The sequence below is a fragment of the Natrix helvetica genome (assembly GCF_964273705.1).
Source record: "Natrix helvetica genome assembly, chromosome: 1".
NCBI lineage: Eukaryota > Metazoa > Chordata > Lepidosauria > Squamata > Natricidae > Natrix > Natrix helvetica.
This window is the reverse complement of record NC_138548.1, coordinates 102,862,418-102,882,494: the sequence shown is the minus strand read 5'-3', so window position 1 is coordinate 102,882,494 and position 20,077 is coordinate 102,862,418. Positions and strand designations below refer to the sequence as shown.

The 20,077-nt window shown below is 38.9% G+C and overlaps 1 protein-coding gene across 1 annotated transcript in view; it reads left to right on the top strand.

The window, feature by feature from the left end:
* Positions 1–13,439: 13,439 nt before the first annotated feature.
* Positions 13,440–20,077, top strand: part of CTR9 (CTR9 homolog, Paf1/RNA polymerase II complex component) — a 32,524-nt gene continuing 25,886 nt past the window's right edge. Inside the window, exons 1-5 of the mRNA XM_081950710.1 lie at positions 13,440–13,635; positions 15,095–15,193; positions 15,924–16,163; positions 18,892–19,009; positions 19,731–19,820. Coding sequence (XP_081806836.1) covers positions 13,591–13,635; positions 15,095–15,193; positions 15,924–16,163; positions 18,892–19,009; positions 19,731–19,820 — 592 coding nt within the window. The 5' untranslated portion in view covers positions 13,440–13,590. The remainder of the gene's footprint in view (positions 13,636–15,094; positions 15,194–15,923; positions 16,164–18,891; positions 19,010–19,730; positions 19,821–20,077) is intronic.

Below are 20,077 nucleotides of genomic sequence, written 5' to 3'. Positions count from 1 at the left end.
TCTTATTAGAATCTTGTTAATACTATACAATTTGTTAAAACGGGGAAAAAATCCAGTAGAAAATTGTCCATACGTGCCTAGAAAGTACATTCTAACACTAAAGTGAGCTCTGCAATGAAATCCTATTTTAAAAGCACAAGCATAAACAAATCTGGTTCTCAATCTGCCCTGAGAAATTCTAATTTTACACAAGGTTTCTTGAAGATGTTATTCTTAGTATAACTCGTGGAGGCCAAGACCACTCTTCTCCGTTCATTAGCAAGAACGTTTATTCCCAGGGAAAAGTTATGCCAGTTGAATTACAAATGTCACTCCAAAGTTAAAACTCCAGTTAAATAGCTTAAAACAGCTAACTTTTTAAAAAAAATTGATATGAGGAATCTTGGATGATTTTACTGTATATTAATAAAGTAGGGACAATCAGTTATCATTGACCAGGCTGTTACCATATTTTTCGGACTATAAGACGCACCAAGATTTGGAAGAGGTAAATTAAAACAAACGTTTTTGCATTCTGCAGATCTCCCAAACCCTCTGCATGCCTCGTTTTTTGTGAAAAACGAGGCATGCAGAGATTTTGAGAGGCCTGCAAAGTGCTCGTGGTGGCTGGGGTGGGGGCAGAAATGGGCAAAAAATGGCCTGTTTTCCACTCATTTTTGCCCTTCCCAGCCCCCAGGAGCACTTTGCAGGCCTCCCAAAAGCCTTTGCACGTCCATTTTTGCGAAGGGGGTGCGGGTTTGGGAGGCTAAAAATGCTATATTCAGTGTTTAAGAGGCACCCAGATTTTCACTCTCCTTTTGGGGGCAGAAAAGGTGCATCTTATACTCCCCAAAATACGATAATTGTGTAATCACACTTTAGATGAAGATTATATACCTCATACTGGGATTGCATTTTGGTTTTAAAATAAACCAGAAGCAGTTTTTGTCAATGCTAAAAAGAGGGGGGGTCGGGGTTAGCGAGATGGGATAAAAATTTCCATTGGACTCAAAGTTACATACATTCTCTGAAGTTATCCAGGGGTGGGCTGCTACTAGTTTGCCCAGGCTTAGGAGAACCCGTAGCTAACATTATGGCCGGTTCGGAGAATCTCCAAATCCCACCCCTGGTTGGCCCCACCCACCTTGGCCCTCCCAGGAGTCTCCACATGGCCCATTTTGGATGCGGGGTAAGTGCAGGGCCTGCACAGACGCTCGGGGAGGGGGGAAAATGGGCCTCCCAGAAGGCTTCTGGAGCCCAGGGGAGGTAGTTTTCACTCTCCCAGAGGCTCAAGGAAAGCCTCTGGAGCCTGGGAAGGCAAAAACACCCCCACACCATGGTATAGGAGGCCAACTAGGCCATGTCCATTGTTGCCTTGCCCACCCAGCAACCGGGCAGAGAACCCATTGCTGAAATTTTGGAAGCCCACCCCTGAAGTTATCTAATTCGGAACCATACTAAAAACCATACTAATAACAATTCTTGTTATTACCTCCAAGTAGTTTCTTATTGGATACTGCCTACTCCATAGTGTCATCCAACCTGATAACCTTATCTATCAGGTTAAAGCTGTGTTATGAATTTCATAAACTGCTGTTAAATTTTATTTTATTTTAAAAAAATAACCTTACAGCATGTATTACTGTTAACATCAAGAAATCATTTCAGATTACAAATCATTATATAAGAATAATTTGGTAGCCAAGTTGTAATTTTTAAACAATCGTGATTCCTCCAGAAATGCAGATAATCCCATTCTAGAAAAATGTAGGTTGCCTTACGGGTAAAATTAATATACATTCTAATATATAATGCCATTAGATTATTTTAGTCTTATCTTCTTACCTTATTGAATATTTTGGTTTTCATAGGCGACAGGACTTCTTTCTGTAAAGAATATCTGTCATCTTCTCATACCAAGGTAATTCAAAAATGTGAGAGAAAAATGATTAAAACAATAAATGCAAGAAACCAAACAACATTGTAGAAATCGTGCCAGTACCATCTTCACAACAATACTGATTTGGCATTTATCTTCTTATAGTTCGTACAATAGCCTGGCAACCAAAACCTTCAGAAGAAATCCAACAATCCAGTCTGATTATACCTAGCAACAGTTTCACTCATCTTCCTACTCAGATAATTGAAACTGATTATAAAAGTACTAGGTTACAATTCAGTAAAATTTAGAGGGCTAAAGATTCTTTATTCTTGCAGTGGGAATTGAAGATTCTACATTACTACATTATGGAATCATGTCATATTCATTTCTTCAACTTATAATCATTTGTTCAGCAACCGCTTGAAGCTACAATGGTGCTGAACAAAGGGACTTATATAATCTGTAACCATAGTTATGGCTATTGCATAGAGGTGGGTTGCTCCTGGTTCGGTCCAGATCGGGCACATCAGTAGTAGCGGCAGCAGCTATGCCCACCCACCCGGATGCAATCTCATAGGCGGGAGGTATTGTCACGTTTATTCATGTTGTGGGGGTGTTTCTCTTTTTCGATAGCTTCCATAATTATTCTCTTGTTAACGGCCTGGGTGGTGGGTGGGGCTTGTTTGTTGACTAGGGCTGGTTTCCAGATGTCTGGTAGGCGGGAGAAATCGTCACGTTTATTCATATTGGGGTGTTTCTCTATTTTGATAGCTTCCATAATTATTCTCTTGTTTTTTAATGCCCCCACCCACCACACAGGCCGTTACAACACAAAACAACAAAACAACAATGGACACACAGCCAGCACCAATCAGCACCAATCTACCAATCATGATACAACCACACAGCCAATCAATCCACTTACTGAAATAAAGCCAGCACTCCACACACCCCCACCAAGATTTATAGAAAGACATCAGCTCCAACCACGCTTTAAGCCAAAAACAGCAGTCTGAAGATGGCAAGTGAGACCTCACCAAAACGTTGCCAAGACAATCTCAATCTTACACGGGAAAAGACCCAAATGCAACAAGACCAGCATATATACATACATATATACATATACATATATGTGTGTGTGTGTGCGTGTGTGTGTGTCAGTGGTGGGTTCCTACCCTCCAGCAACGCCTCCAGCTGCTTGGTGGAGCGTCGCACAGATGCTGTTCGTACCATGCTCATGTGCGGAAGCACCAAAGAGTTTAAAGACAGGTAAGGACAGCGGACAGGTGGGCCATCCAGAGCACTGTACCAGAACGGTACCCGGTGCTCCAGGCAGGCACCAGTATGCCTGTACCAGGGAGTAGTGCCTGCAACCCACCACTGGGCTGTGTTCATGTGTATATTCCAGCATAACTCTGGAATGCCTTGAGCAATTTCAACCAAACTTGGTACACAGATGACTTACTCTATGGAAAAAAATACTGTGGGGGTAAGACACCCCTAACACCTCTGGGGGGGGGTTCTATTAAGATACAGTCTGTTTGCCTTAAAATGGCTTCTACTGTACTGCCGTAAAATGGTTTCTACTGTACAGCACAGTGGAGTTGCCATGGTAATGGCTTCACAGTACTCCACAAGGGGGGTCCTTCTGGTAAGGGGGAAAATCCAACATTAGAAATTACGTTTGGTCCGGACATTTCCCCCTTATAAATATATACCTGGACAATGCTGGTTATCAGCTAGTCCTGAATATAAAAGCCATGTAGAAAGAGAAGAGGACAACATTTGCTCTCTCTATATTGATGTACTAACACACCTAGCATTTTGTATCACTGTCCGTGCAAGATGGGCTGGTGATGAGTTTTTCATCTTCATCTGAAGGCTCTCTATCTCTATAAATTGTTTTTTTTTCCAATGAGAAGGGGAAGATAGCTGAACAATAGTTTTCCCATGAAAAAATGAAATCTATCTAGCAGTCAAGAAAACATTGAGAGACCTGTCCCACGCTCCCAGAATCCGGCGTCACTCTGAAAAGGATTAAGACTTAAATAGGTCACAGACTACCTAAGCCTCCTCTTCTAACCTTAGAAACATCCCATCCTAGCATCAAGCTCCATAGATGACCTCCTCATCCCTGCAGTTTTTTCCTATTACAGTAACATAAAACGCTTCAGAAACAGCCACAAGCCCTATAAGAATTACCACCAGTATCTCTCAAGGGTGAAACCAGTGGAAAACCATATTTTGTTAACCTTTAAAGGACCTCAGTTGTCTGCAGGGCCAGCTCTTTATAAGCCTAATTGCTACTTGCTGCAATTCATTGGAAAGTGAATTTACTTGTTTTATCTGATATTATCTAATTAAGTCCACCAATGGCAGACTTACTAATCTGGAGCAGACCTACTTGCCGGTAGTTCAGAACTATTTGCTTTAAATTAAGCAGGACGAGGCGGGAGTCCCAGATGATCAGGCTAATGGTTGAATGTGCAGGTGTGTGTGTGTGTGGGGCAGTAGCTATGGAGTTCAGGCAGGTGCACAGTTGCCATGGGGGAGAGGTGCCATAAGCAGACACTATGCAGAGTGGATGGATGGGCGAAAAAGCAGCAGGAAAGGAAGTTACTTCTGATTTCCTGCCGACTTTGAAACAATAATTTGAAATATTAATTTGAAACAATAATTGCATGATATTGTATCTTTTCTTTTGAAATAGGATTGAATATTTTCTTAAAACAGAAACTATCCTTGTACCTTCAGAAATCTGAACTGAAGTGTTTTCAGAAACTCTTGAATATTTCACTATTTCAAATTGTCTCACAGAAGTATTTCATTAATTATACAAGCCAATTCTTTCAAATATTATAGCAGCAACCAGATTTTCCTTTTACAGCTCAATTTTATTTTTATATTAACCAATGCAACAGTTCTGTCTCATGCCAGATTCTTAACAATTTCTGATATGATTTAATGTCTTTCCCCCTTTTTATTATCGGTTTTCTCAGATATATCAACTGTTTCTCAGATTTGGTCTTTTTCTTAGGTTGAATTAACACTTACATTCATGTTCACAAAACTGTTTTGCTTAAATAAGGCTCAAGATGGTATTTGGGAACACCCGCATTGCCCTTTCAAACAGCAAGGATAACAATTTACCATATAGTTGGGAAAAGTTTTCATCTTTGCTTCAAATGAATGTTGTTCCATGTGTACTTCTGTTTCATTCATTTGTTCTGTCTCTTGGTGTTCAATATTAAGACTAAATACAAGTTATATCAATAACTTGTTAATGGTTTTACTACAAGAGCTGAATTTACTATATTTATTACAAGTGTTGAATGAGCTTCAGTTTCTCACATTGTTAAAGCATTTTGGGGTTAAAGTCGAATGTCCTAATAATATGGACAATTTCATACATATAAGATCACAACTAGACTAGAAGTGTTTGAAATGTGGATTTACAGGCAGCTATTACATATACATTGACAAAATCAGAAATGAGCAGGTGATAAGCCTGGGAAAGCCAAGGGAAATAATCAAAACCATAAAAAAGCAAAAGTTAGAATATTTTGGATATGTGATGCAACACCCAGAAAAATACAGCATACTTCACTTAATCCTCCAAGGAAAGATTGAAGGCAAATGAGGTCCAGGCAGAAGAACATCATGGCTTCAAAATCTAAGGGACTGATTTTGACTATACTCAGCAGCACTTTTTCATGATAAAAATAGGATCGCCAACTTGATCGCCAATGTCCGATGATGGATATGGCACAAGAAGAAGATCATAACTAACACCACTACCTTATTTCATCATAAATTATTCTATGTAGAGTCATTAATGCCACAATGAATCAGCCCAAGAGAATAGCACTAAGAAATGGCCTTTCAAATTAGAAAGTGCACTCTCATTCACATTTTTTTTTGTATTTTAAAAATAGATTCTCTTTCCAATGAATTATGCCCAGTGCTAGGAAAACATGCAACTCAAAAACAATATCCATAATAAAGATAACGCAAGCCTTGGAAAGATGAAAAATATATATTTGATTAAGTGTTCCCGGATGGACGGGTTTATCTTTTCGCTATTGTTTATGTTCTTCCCACTTCCTATTTTACTTAACCACTGAAACATGAAAACTTTACTTTAAAAAAAAAAGTAAATATTCTAAAAATATGCTATGTAACTTTTAAATTGTTTTAAAAGGAATGTTTTTTTTCTTATAAATAGCTGCCCTTAATTCCAAACTCAGAGAAACCGGAGTGGTTTAAATATTATTTTGGCTCAATCTGAAACATAAGTTGCTCTTCAAAATCTCTGGCGTCTAGTCCAGTTTACTTAAGTTCAGCCTGCCTGTTTATTTCTAGTTTGTTATATAAACAGTTCATTTTCAATCAATTTGTTTACATTGAATGGTTAATAGATGAATCAATACCAATCTGGAATTATTAGCCCAAATAGAAATTACCAACTCCGAATTAAAAGAGTCTCAGCAAATAGTCATTCAAACATTACTTTTCTGATTATTGCCAATAGTCTGATTGCCAAATGGCAATAGATTTTTCCCTCTTCAAATGCCTATGGAGAGTCTCAGTCATATAGGACATGGTTGTCCCAAAGGTGCTTTTTCAAGAGGCAACTGGACCTTCTGGTTTTTTCTTTGAAGACATTTCACTTCTCATCCAAGAAGCTTCTTTAGCTCTTACTGGATGGTGGGGAATGGAAGGATTTATATTCCTTGCAGAAAGTTGGTCATTTGTATTCTTTTAGCAACTTGGCTTGCCCTCTAGGATGACGAAAAACAAGTCTGAACTTGATTCTCTGCACCATCTTTTTAAATATTTAAAGTATTTGTCATTATATCCAAACATATTTACCTCTTTTCAATCAGACATTTGTGATTTGAAAACCCTACTTTTTCTGTAGGCTCAGGCTGATTTTGTGACCTACAACCCAGTGGTGGGATTCAAGAATGTTTACTACCGGTTCTGTGGACATGGTTTTGTGGGTGTGGTAGTGGAAGGATACTGCAAAATCCCCATTCTCTCCCCACCCCACTAACCTGCTTTCCAGCTCCGTTCTCCTGTTCAGGGCAACAAAAGAAGATCAGCTGGGAGGCAGTGGGGCAGTGGTAGGTTGCAGGTGGCACTCCCCAGTACGGTCATACTGGAGCCTGCCTGGCGCACCGGATACCATTCTGGTATGGTGCTCCGGAGGGCCCACCCGCCCGCCCGAGCTCCTTACCTGTCTTTTAAAGCTTCCGCGCTTCCGTGCATGCGCATGGCTCATACAGCGCATCCGTGGAGCATCGCGGATGCGCTAAGATGCATGTGTGTGCTGCGCGCATGCATGTGCACACCGCCGGGCCTGTTCCAACCGGTACGGTTGGAATGGGATCCGGAACCCACTACTGCAGCAGGGGTGGGGCCAGCCTATTTGCCAGTTCTCTGAACTATTCAAAATTTCTGCTACCGGTTCTTCATTCTGAATTCTGAACCTGTCAGAATTAGCTGAATACCACCTCTACTACAACCATCCTTATCAGCCTGGACATTGTATAGAATCAAAAATAAAAAGTACCCAGATCTCTCTGCCTGCATAATTTAGTGAGCAATGCAATACAATCAAGCAATATAATTGAAATCATCAGCAGTTAAGATTAGGGATTCCAACTAGTGTCTCTGAACAACCAGATAAATTATCTTATTGTCTTCTACTAGATACTTAAGGATAACAGGAGTTAACACACACACACACACACACACACACTGGAGATAATACCATAAGAGCCAGTTTTGTCTAGTGGTTAAGCCATCAAGCTAGAAATGGGAAGAACATGAGTTTGAATCCCGCCTTAGCGATGAAAGCCAACTGGGTAACCTAGGGCCAGTCATCCTCTCTCAGCCCAACCCACCTCACAGGGTTGTTGTTATGGGGAAAATAGGAGGAGGAAGGCGTGTTGGATATGATATGTTCACTGCCTTGAATTATTTGTAAAAATAATAAAGACGGGCTGCAAATAAATATTAAATATAATAAACAGAATAAATCTGTTTTCCATACTATGCATTTCGCTTCAGCTAGCTCAGGGGTGTCCAAACTTGGGAACTTTAAGACTTGTGGACTTCAACTCCCAGAATTCCCCAGCCAGCTGCTGGGGAATTCTGGGAGTTGAAGTCCACAAGTCTTAAAGTTCCCAAGTTTGGACACCCCTGAGCTAGATATACATCATGACTTTGTAAATAAACATTAGACTATTGGACATGAGTGGCTTATGCATTCAAATAAATGATAAAATAAATGTCATAATAAACCTCATTTCCTTTGCTTACCTTGCACCATAAACATAATTAAGCTATGGTATGGATTATGAGTCTCCGCAACAGGATTTATGACCATGCTAACCCCAAAACACCCAATACAATTATTTTATTATGACTTGGCACAGTGTGCAAACATTGACAAATCAGGTTCTTTATGTCAAAGTTGCAGTTTCCAGTCACTTATATAAAATTGCTTATATTTAAAACCCTACTTACATAAAACAAAGCATGCCAGGATAATTTTGTCAAATGCTGTGAACTTTCCAAAAAGATTTCTAATTGCTGTAGGACTTCCCCCCCCCCCCCAGATCTTGATGAATGGGCATTAGTTGGCCAGTACCTGTAATATAAGTGCAAGCAAATGACCTGTAAAAAAACATGGTATGCAAAAAATACAGAATAACCTAGTTGGAAGGGACCTTGGAGGTCTTCTAGTCCAACCCCTTGCTCAAGCAGGAGACCTGATACTATTTCAGACAAATTGTTGTCCAATCTCTTCTTAAAAACCTCCAGTGTTGGAGCACCCACAACACCTACAAACATGTCACTCCACTGATCAATTGTTTTGTCAGGAAATTTCTCCTTACTTCTAGGTTGATTCTCTCCCTGATTAGTTTCCATCCACTTCTTCTTGTCTTGCCTTCAGGTGCTTTGGAGAAAAAAATACTATACTGTCTATTTAAAAAAATCCTTTGGAGAAAAAAATACTATGGTTTTTTTTAAAGTTTATTTGTACTGATTTATGTGGCTACACATCTCACAAATGTGACTCTGGGCAGTTGACAAAGATTAAAAAAATAAAAACCTTTACAATATAAAAATACATTCCATAACCAACTGCAACACAATTGGTGAATGGGCTCAATTACTGTTCCAACCTCCATGCTTGGGAAAACAACAGATCTCCAGTCTCCTAAAAGGTGAGCAGAATTATGCCAGTTTAATCTCAAGCACTATGGTTTCAGAGAGCAGGTGCAGTACAATGATTAACCATGTCTTTGAATGTAATCTTGGAGCCAGGACTTCTTTGTTGATTTTGTGCCCTCTGAAACATCATCCTTCCAGAGGTTTGTCTGACCCCAATTCTGCTCTTTCAGAAAAGCTATAAAAACCTGGCTTTTCAAACAGGCCAGAGCAGAAGATGATATGTCATCTTGACCTTGTGTGTAATGTATAATCGATATTTGTGCCTACTTTTCTTCCCAATTCACTGCAGGTAGTTTTATATTGCAAGTTTTAAGTTAAGTTTAATTTTATATCATAGTAGTTTTTAATTTGGTTGCCTATAAATCTATATAAATAAAGCTCTTTCCTTTTATATGCAGCTGACATGTAATAGGATTCTAGTTTTAGTGTTAATTACATTAATTGGTTATTAGATTAAATTCTATTTTCCTGGTAAATTTAATCTATTTGGGGTTAAAGTTTAAATGGCCAGACACAAGATACTTTAAAAAGAAACTGTTTTTATTTTGACAGTAGAACTGCTGCCCCCTTCTGACACAATTTGCATGGTGGTTTTTTTTTTTTTTTTTTTGCAATTTTAAACTTTATTTCAATCATTTTGCCACATCTCATGACATGCACTTATACTTATTATTCCAGCCAAACCTCAAGTTAAAAATCTTAAATGAAACATGAAATATTTCAGTTTAAGTCTAGTTAGGCAGAGTTTAAAAAGGACAGAGACAAGAAAGGAGAATGAATGTTATGTAATGCCAAGAAAGATACCGTACTTGGTATTCCTACTTAACTTCCAGTTTGGTCTAGAAGAATGCTTATTACCATATTTCTTCCATAAGTACTTGAATATAAGTTCTCTCTCTCATATTTTATTATGTCTATTTCTTTAAAGATATTCTTGAAAGTTTCCTATATAGTTTGAAATAATAAAGCTTCAAATACAAAAGCATATGTTTTCCCAGGAACCTTTATATTCTAATTGAAGAGACAAATTAATTCTGATTACCAAAAGGAAATATTAACATAAAGTACAATATGTATAATTATGTATGCATATATAGTGTTCCCCATGATAAGCAGATGTAATTTCCCAGAAAAGATATATACAACAGTCCAAAATAATGTCCAATTCAAATTTAGATACAACATCCTATTAACAAGCATCTTTCATTATTAGAGTGAATCTTCAACTTATGTATCTCACCAGATTGTTATTTTTTACTTTATCTACCAAATGTTGAAAAATTCAAAATAAGATTTTAAAAAGGATAAAAACAGGAGGAAATTTTCTGAGGATTATGGTTTATATAGAATACAAAATGAAGATGTATTAGTTCCTTGAATGGAGTGTTGAAAGAAAAATCCGGTCTGGTTCCAACCTGGGAGAAAGACCCTGGAAATAAAATGGAGGCTGGTTGCAGGAAAGGAGGTCTCTTTTTGGGGGGATGCCAGAAATTTCAGTGACAGCAACATGTTTCTGGGGTGGCTGACAAAATGGGATTGAGAATGGGTGGATTTTTATATATTCTTTGGGGCTTTGTGATTGAGATGCCTGTTCCTGTGTAAGAATGTGTCCTTTAATATTTTATTTTCTGTTGCCAGATTCCCATAGGTCATATACATGGCTGGCTCTACATGGAAAAGGGGAAATGCGAATTCTGTTTGTCTGAGCTAATCTTGTCAGTTTTGGCTTGCCTAATTATGCTGCTTATTTGGAATATCTTTGTTTATGAATAAATTGGCCCAGTCTTTCTGAATGGATACAAAATCTGCATTTCTAAAGATCAGCCTGTTCAAGTTTCTGCTTGAGGCAGAAGACTGGAGCTGCTTTCTGCCTTTCTGCCTTTGTTAAGATTTTCCCCCTTTCTTCTCCTTTAGAGGAAATATTCTATCCTGCTTCCTTTTAATATTAAGAATAAAGAATATTTTAAAGGAGGGGACTTCTTACAGGGGTATTTTTTATTTTTTGATTGTTCGTCTGATGTTAATCTATGCTTGCTGGTGGGGAAGTGCTTTGTTCTTTTATTCTTTTGAATCTTCACATCTGAATAATTCCCTTAATTATTTAATAATTACTCATTCTTTCAACTGGGAAAACCACTTTAATCACATTGTTATTATTCACTAGTTCTACTATCTAGAACAGGGCTGTCAAACTCCCAGCCCACAGGCTGGATGTGTCATGTGCTGCCCATGGCGATGCCCAGTTTAGCAAAGGGTAAAAAAGTCCTGATACATCACGTGATGTAATATTTGACACCCCTGATCTAGAATGAAAAAAATCCAAATAGCCACTAGATACCTGCAAAGCATTAAGAGTTTTATATCTATTTGTGCAGCTCACATATCCTATTATCTACAAGTTTTTGCAGAGCCTAATTAGACAACAATCCAATTTTCCAACATTTGAACTGAATATAGTACTTTATTTGGCCAAGTGCGATTAAATACAAAAGGAATTTGTCTCCAATATAAAAGCATATAGTGTATATGCAAAGCAACAGAATAATAATAGTAATACCAGTAGAAGGGGGAGTAAAGAAGATAATTACAAGGATAAATAAAACAACTACACAACATGGGTTAATAGATAATTTCAAGATACAAATAGGAATGTGATATACTACTGTTGGAAGAAATGTCCTTCTGGGTTCGGCTCCAAGTGGGGAAAAAGACACTGGAGACATGGAGGCTGCTTGGACAGGACCACATGGCCACAGGTTTTAATGGTGGACAGGACCACATGGCCTGAGTCCTGAACAGAAAAGGTGATCACATGCTTCAATGTTGGTGGAGAAAAAGAGAAGGGAAGGGAAGAGAAGAGAGTGAAGAAGGGCTTGCAGGGCTTTTTATAATCTGTTCGGCCCCACCTGTTTCCTGTTCCTGTGTAAGAAATGTATTCTGATTGGTTGTCAGACTCACATGGAAGGGCAACCCTCTAGGCTGTGTTTTGAATCCAGGTTTGGTTGAGTTCAGATGCCATGTGGTCAGTTGAGTAAAGTGCCAATATTATCATGCCTTAATCCCATCCCCCTGGAGCTGGTGGGGAGAACTCTTTATTATGTAAAGTGGACTAGCTTGGCCTTCTTAATGGCCCATTGACAAAGTGGGGATGGGCAGGAAGCTGCAGGAAATTACTTTGTGTTTAAAATGTGTTTCTCCCTTTTTCACATCCAGGAAAATATAATATTCTGCCTTTTCAATATTTCCTAGGATACTTCATTTTTCTGGGAAAGGGCTGGGTGATAACTTCCTACACTACAAAATAATTCCTATTTTCAATCAGAGATTAGTTTTTGAGTAATTACCACTCTTTTCAAATATTAGTGAGGGCAACTGCAATAACCAATCCTACACAGCTTTGGACACAATATGTGAAGCATGTTGTTCAGAAGGATTTTTATGGAACAACTGCTCCACCAACAAAGTTATGCAATTTTAACTCCAACAAATGCAAAATTTACCAAGAATAGTAACAGTTTAGTTTGATTCATTCCATGTTTTTTTTAACGTGTAGATTTTTCTTACAAGCAACTCTGTGGAAGAACCCTCTATACACCTGAACATATTGTAACGTACATTAAGATAGCTAATCCAAAGTTTACAAATTACCAATAAAGAATATTTGTAACTCAGGATTGAAATGAGTGCTCTCTTGAGTTTTCTTGTTTTTTTTAGACGTTTCATTAACAAAGTAACATCATCAGTGCAAGTTATTCTAAAACACAGCTTTTGTTTTTAAATCATTTTATGGCCCCTTTCATTTATTCATTCAGCAAATTACAAAACAGAGTACTGTAGGTGAAATACCTATTGTTGGGAGATTAGCAGTGTCTAATTTCTAGTAATTTTTTAGATTTTATTTTTTTTAGTGATTCACAAAGATGCCTGAACGTATTAAAGTAGGGTTGTAGAGTCTGGGCTATATTGACTGTTCCTTTTTAAACAGCTAATTATAGATATGTTCAGGAGAAACACTCCATCTCTCTCCCTTCTCTTTGACAAGGAGCGTGCGTGTGTGTAAATATTTACAGAACAGCCCCATCTATTTGAAATGAGCTCTCCATACTGCATAATATGCGAATCGTTTACTTCTCAGGTGGCTACTGCTGAGAAGGATAAGAGCTATTCCCCTCCCCGCCCTTCCCCGCTATTCGACTGCTGCCCAGCGTAGCAGAAGATCGAAGAGGGAAAAGGACCAGTCCGTCGCTTCTTCCCCCTCTTCCTCCGTCCCTCCCCCAGCGCGTCGCCCTCTTTCGCGTCGCCTTCCGCGCATGCTTCCGAGGCTAAAGCTCGACAGCGCCTGCGCGGACGGCGACGGCGGTGGGGGCTGTTGGTCCGACGGCCGCTCGGGCGGGAGGCTGTGGCTGTGGCTGTGTGAGGTGTTTTAGGGGGCTGTAGCGATTTCCCCCGTAGCTGGAGCGGCGGCGGCGCTGTCACTCGCCATCATGTCCCGGGGCTCGATTGAGATCCCCCTCCGGGATACAGACGAGGTGAGTTGGTGCGGGGCTCCCCTTGGCTCGCTTTCGGTGGCTCCGTGTTTGTCTGAAGTCGCTTTGGGGAAATTGCACATCCCACCCGCTTCCCTTGGAAGAGCTTGGAGCTGTCCTCGTGGACCTGCTGGGGAGTTGGTGCTAAGTAAATCTGCTACCACTAATATTTTGTATGCGTTGCTTGCTTATCTATCTATCGTACCTACCTACCGACCTAAGCTATCTAATCTATCTAGTCTTACTATCTATAGATGCATGGAGCCTGTCTGGTCTCGTGGTTAAAAGTCCTGAACTAGAGAATTGGGAGACTTGAGTTCTTGTTTTAGGCGACACTTGGAGCCAGTCCCTCTCTCTCAACCCAGAGATAAAAGCAATGCTCAGCCACTATTCTAGACAATATTGTCTAGAAAATTGCATAGATTGGTCCAAATAGTTACCAGAAACCGACTTAAAGGCAAAACAAACATACAAAAGTACATGCACATGTGTACCTATTGTCAGCAGTACTTGGCAGTTTTGATATTCCTCAACCTGTTGCTTCCTTTAACAGTTGATAAGTTGGGGAGGGGGGGAATGAAGGTATAACAATATTTTTATAAGGCACTAATCCATAGGGATCTTGAGTCTGCTTTTATTAGTGTTAACTTTTCTTTGTTTGGGTAAAATACACAGAGGTCACTGCTGTTACTGTCATTTTGCCTAGCTGCATGTGCGTATTTGGAGAGTGAATGCAAGATTATTTAGAAACTGTCCCAACCTCTATATTTTTGTAAAAAATCTCTCTCTCTCATCTTCCTAACCAATATTGTTGAGAGCTCAGCAAATGTACACCTGTTCACTTCTTGAACAGGAGACTTGTAGACAAGACTGAGATATAAAAGCAAAAAAAAACACAAGGCTCCCAGAACTAGGAGTAAAAATCTATATGACCATTACATGGAACAAAAAGTAGGTTTTCAATGTCTCTTCATTGCCATTGTCTTACTGATCACCTGGAGTTTTGCAGGCTATGTATTATAGCCTTGTTAACAGAACTGTTTAAACCAATTCCATATTGTAGAAGTTCCACTGAATTTGGTCACACTTTTAGCTTAGATTTACTGCTACTGTGCAGATTTACCTAAATGTGTATGGTTTCCAGAGGAGGAAGAATTTCTTCTGCATTGGAAAGTAATCAGATTCTGTGAATGAGTCGTTAATGTAGGATGAATGCATGGAAATCTTATTTTTCTGTGTGCTCCTGAGTAGAAAAGTTATCCTGAATGAGATGCTGCCAATCTGTATAACTCCAGAAATCCCCTTTTAAATAATTTTAGTCCAGGAGAGGGCTTAACATATTGTTAGGAAATATATGTAGTGGGAATTACTTTTTAAAAAAGTTTTTGCTTTGTGATCTTATTGTATGTGCCCTAATAACTAATAAAGTATTAAATTATGAATGTTGTCATTTGATTTTTAGGTCATTGAGCTTGACTTCGATCAGTTACCGGAGGGGGATGAAGTTATAAGCATTTTGAAACAGGAACATACTCAGCTGCACATATGGATTGCCCTAGCGGTCAGTTGCATCTCCGTTTGCTCTATTTTATTTATACTGTAAGCGCATGCATATTCCAAAGTAGTGATTATTTTTCATTGATAACTTTCTTTCACTTAAGATAATGTAGAAATGTATAAGTATATATTTCTGTTCCCTCATCAAGATAATCATTTGTGGAAGATTTGAATGGAATATCTGTATTTATTTTAGTAGCAGCATTTTTGCAGTAAGGCCTGTACTTTTCTTTTCTTTTAAAAAAATGAGTTTGGTAACATGATGACACCATAGTAGTGAGGTCAAAGATTTTGGTTTGGTTTGCAGTGGAAAGGGAAGTTCAAGAAATAAGCTAGATATATTAAGCAATAAACTCAGTATACTTAACACTATCTTTTGTTTTACCTCCATCTCAAATATCAACAATTGTGCCACTAAAATTGGTACTTTTCCTGCAGAAATTGGTGGCATGATTTGAGGAGGCTCTTGCACTCAAAAATGGAACTGGGTTTGTGTGCAGCCCATGGATTGCCCACTCCTGTAAGAGTGAGAGATTATTCACATAATAAAACCATTACACACACACACTATTTTCCATCAACAATGAAAAGGATGACATATTACAGATATGGCCCGGAACTCTGATTTCTTGTCATAATTTAATTAATATGTAATTGCTTAACTTTATGTGCTATGCATATTTTATGAATACGGTTTTAATAGATTGCTAAATGTATTTTCATTTACTTTTTAGCTGGAATATTACAAACAGGGCAAAACGGAAGACTTTGTGAAACTATTAGAGGCCGCTCGCATAGATGGAAACCTGGATTATAGAGACCATGAAAAAGATCAGATGACTTGCTTAGATACCTTAGCAGCCTACTATGTACAGCAGGCTCGGAAAGAAAAGAACAAAGATAACAAGAAAGAGCTTATTACCCAAGCTACACTGTTGTACACTATGGCTGATAAAATTATCATGTATGATCAGGTAAGATCAATTAATTATGAAGATACTGATATGTTTGGCACACTGAAATAATCTCTCTTAAAAATGAGAGGTTTTCTACTTTGTTTCATTTTTTTTAAAAAAAAAGATAATGCAGGATTTGATTGCATTCCAATGACAAGCTACGGTAAGTCACATTGTTTGGTTTATTGTATCCAAAAGTGGAGCTTTCATGGATCAGACTATGATTCAAAAGCAGTACCTTAACCATAATGTATAACCATATTTTTTATAGTTTAGTTTACCTAATTTACATCAGTGTACCTAATTTACATCACTAGTCAAGTTTTGACTAGTGGCTAGCTTATGGTTGACACTGCTTCTCATAGATGGATGGATGGATGGATGGATGGATGGATGGATGGATGGATGGATTGGATTGGATGGATGGATGGATAGATTGATGGATAGATTGATGGATGGATGGATGGATGGATGGATGGATAGATAGATAGATAGATAGATGATAGATAGATAGATAGATGATAGATAGATAGATAGATGATAGATAGATAGATGATAGATAGATAGATAGATAGATGATAGATAGATAGATAGATAGATAGATAGATAGATAGATAGATAGATATTGGTTAGATAGAGAGAGAGAGAGATAGAGAGGGAGGGAGGGAGAAAGAGGGGGGGAGCCTTTAGATGCAAAACAAAATCTATAAGTAAAAAATCTCTTGCCCAGAGATTTGCAGTGTAATTCACAAAAAGGAAGATCCATTGCACAGCTATTAGAATCTTAGGCATATCTAGCTAGTGTCCAAGTATTAGTTGCTAGTAAATAGAATTAATGAAGATTTAGATAAAGATAAAAGGCCATTACCACGCTGGGGATAAAAGAAGGAGGCTAGAAATAACAATCTTCTATTTAATGACAAGCATTTCTTGCTGCAATGAAGGAACCTACCGTATTTTTCGCCCTATAAGATGCTCCGGAATATAAGACGCACCCAATTTTAAAGGAGGAAAATCTAGAAAAAAAAGATTCTGAACCAAATACTGTAGTAAAATATTTTATATCAACTGTATAAAGTTAACAGCAGTTTAAGAACAATTTTATGTCAACCATGTAACATATTAAGAACTATCTTTACTCTCATTAACAGTCAGTAAAGTCAGTAAACAGTGAATCTAGTGGTCTCATACCCCCTCATATCTCATCTGGTGCTCTCTAACCCCCATATTTCATCTGGTGGTCTCGTAACCCCCTCATATGCATCTGGTTTGAGTGAATGCTGCTGGAAAGGAGATTGTAAAAAGGAGATTGTTCCTCTTCCCTTCCCTTCCTCCACCCCACCCCCCAATCTCTCCGGATTCTCAGGAGGCAAAGCCTTTGAATCAAGCTTGATCGTGTCCCTTTCTAGGTTTTTAACTTCCCAATCTAGCGTTCTGAGAAAAGCTTTCGTAAAAAGGAGATTGTTCCTCTTCCCTTCTCTTCCTCCACCCCCCACCCCCCCCCATCTCTCCGGATTCTCAGGAGCCTTAAAGCAACGCCTCCTTAAACCAAAGCCTCTGAGTAACTGGGAAAGAAAGGCGTGATTTTCGGGCGGCAGTTTTCGGCAGGTTCCAAGCGCGGCTTTCTTTCCCAGTTACTCAGAGGCTTTGGTATACTCGGCCCTCACCCTCCTCCTCCTGCAAGCGAAAGGTGCCTCAGAGATTCGGGGGGCAGCTCAGGGGAGACAATGGCCATAACAACTTCACTCCCCAGCAATGTGAGGAGCCGCTGCCCCTGCCCCCGCCTAAGCCCTCCCGGGAGCCCAGCCGAGCGGGAGCTCTGAAAGCGAAACCTCTCTCCTTTCCAGCCATCACGATCTCTGCAACGCCCGCTTTGCCTGCCCCATTTTTAGATGACCCAGGTGGCTACATTCGGCGAATAAGACGCACCCAGATTTTCACCCTCTTTTTTGGAGTAAAAAAGTGCGTCTTATAGGGCGAAAAATACGGCAGTTTTGGCAATCTTTTCTGCCACTGTTATCCAAAAAGTTCAATGTCCCTTCATTGGACCATAGTGCATTAGACTAGGTCAATAGATAGAATTAGTGAGTCCCCACTTCAGTTGTACCATTAGCTGTGGAAGTCTGAGTGATTTTGAACCAATTACTTCCGATCTATTAATGTTATACGGTTGTGTAAACAAAATATTGAAGGAGAGAGCCAGCATTAACACGTGGAGGAAACCTAAGGTATAAATCAAAGAAACGAACAAAGATAACTCAGAAATATATATCCATACACTATATTGGAGAAATAGTAATAGAGCAGATGGATAACATTTATTCTCTTGAGTTCTTCAAATATTTTTCAGCAACAAAAATGGTTATGAGTAATGTAGAAATGCAAAGATCAGATAGAAATTGTAGATCAAGAATTTGTTGCAGATACAAACAAGCTTTTTAAAAAATCTGCTAGCTGAAAAATTACATTTTCCTGGTGCAATTTGACATGCTGCTGAAAAAGGAGAAGAGGCTCCAGGAACTATATAAAGGATTTGTGCCTGTTGGTCACTGGTTGTCTATCATTTGCTATAGAAAATAAGTGGATACAAAAGGAGGAGGACAATGAAACCTTTTAAGCAATTAGGCAACACTTCAAAATAATGAATGTAGGAGCAAGGTGTGATTTTGAAACTCTCATGACTTAGAATGGTTTGTAGTAATTTCTCCTAGAAATAAAAATTAAAGATAATTTCCTGCTTTTCTAGAATCACTTATTGGGAAGAGCCTGTTTCTGCCTTCTGGAGGGGGATAAGATGGATCAAGCAGATGCACAGTTTCATTTTGTACTCAATCAGTCTCCCAATAATATTCCAGCCCTTCTTGGTGAGTCAGTCATATTTTGTCTTCAGGGAAACAAGTGCAGTTTAACAGTGTTGAGCCCAGCAGTCTTAAGCGATTGTGATCTTTGGGATATACAAGGGAAATCTGTTTCACCTTGGTACATAGCTTCTCGTTGCTGAAATCCAAAACAAGCCCTCTTACTTTTTTTTTTGCTAGAAATGATAATTTCTTGCTCATTTTGGACTTTGAATTTAAAACAGGAAATAAAAAGGAGCCCGGTATCATGACTTGTAATGACTTACTTAGCTTAGCTTGTTAGTTGAAATGGATGGTTTTTCCTATAATAAAAAGAAAAAGAAGCAACTGCCCCTCCCTCTTTAGTACTTAGTGCCTGGCAGCATCACCTGTAGAAAGTGGTCATGACCTGCTGCGAAACCAGTTGAAAGAAACTGTAAGATTCAGAGTCTCGTTTAAGATGACAAAGGTAGAAGAGAGTTCAACAACCAGTTATGGTTTTTATCGGGCCTTGCGCTATTAATAAAAATAGAGCATTTTGAAATGCATTTGCTGCACAACCAATGCAAGCAGAATGTTGACAATTGGGTTAGAGGGAAATGGGGACATACTCATGACTTATGTTTTTTTATACCATCTTTTCAGGGAATAACTATTATTAATAGTTTCTGCTGGTAAATTGTGAACTCCTGATGTCTATCATAAACTTTAGAGGTATTTATGATCTTTTACTCCTCCTTTGTAATAGGCAAAGCATGCATTTCGTTCAACAAGAAAGATTACCGAGGTGCCCTTGCCTATTATAAAAAGGCCCTGCGAACTAATCCTGGCTGCCCAGGTAAGAAACAAAGCACGCACAGTAAAAAGGTAAAGGTTTCCCCTGCTCAGTTGTGCCTGACTCTAGGGCAGCGGTTCTCAACCTGTGGGTCGCGACCCCTTTGGGGATCGAACGACCCTTTCACAGGGGTCGCCTAAGACCACTAGAAAACACATATTTTCGAAAAAATATGGAAAACATAAAATAATTTTATTGTTGGGGGTCACCACAACATGAGGAACTGTATTAAAGGGTCTCGGCATTAGGAAGGTTGAGAA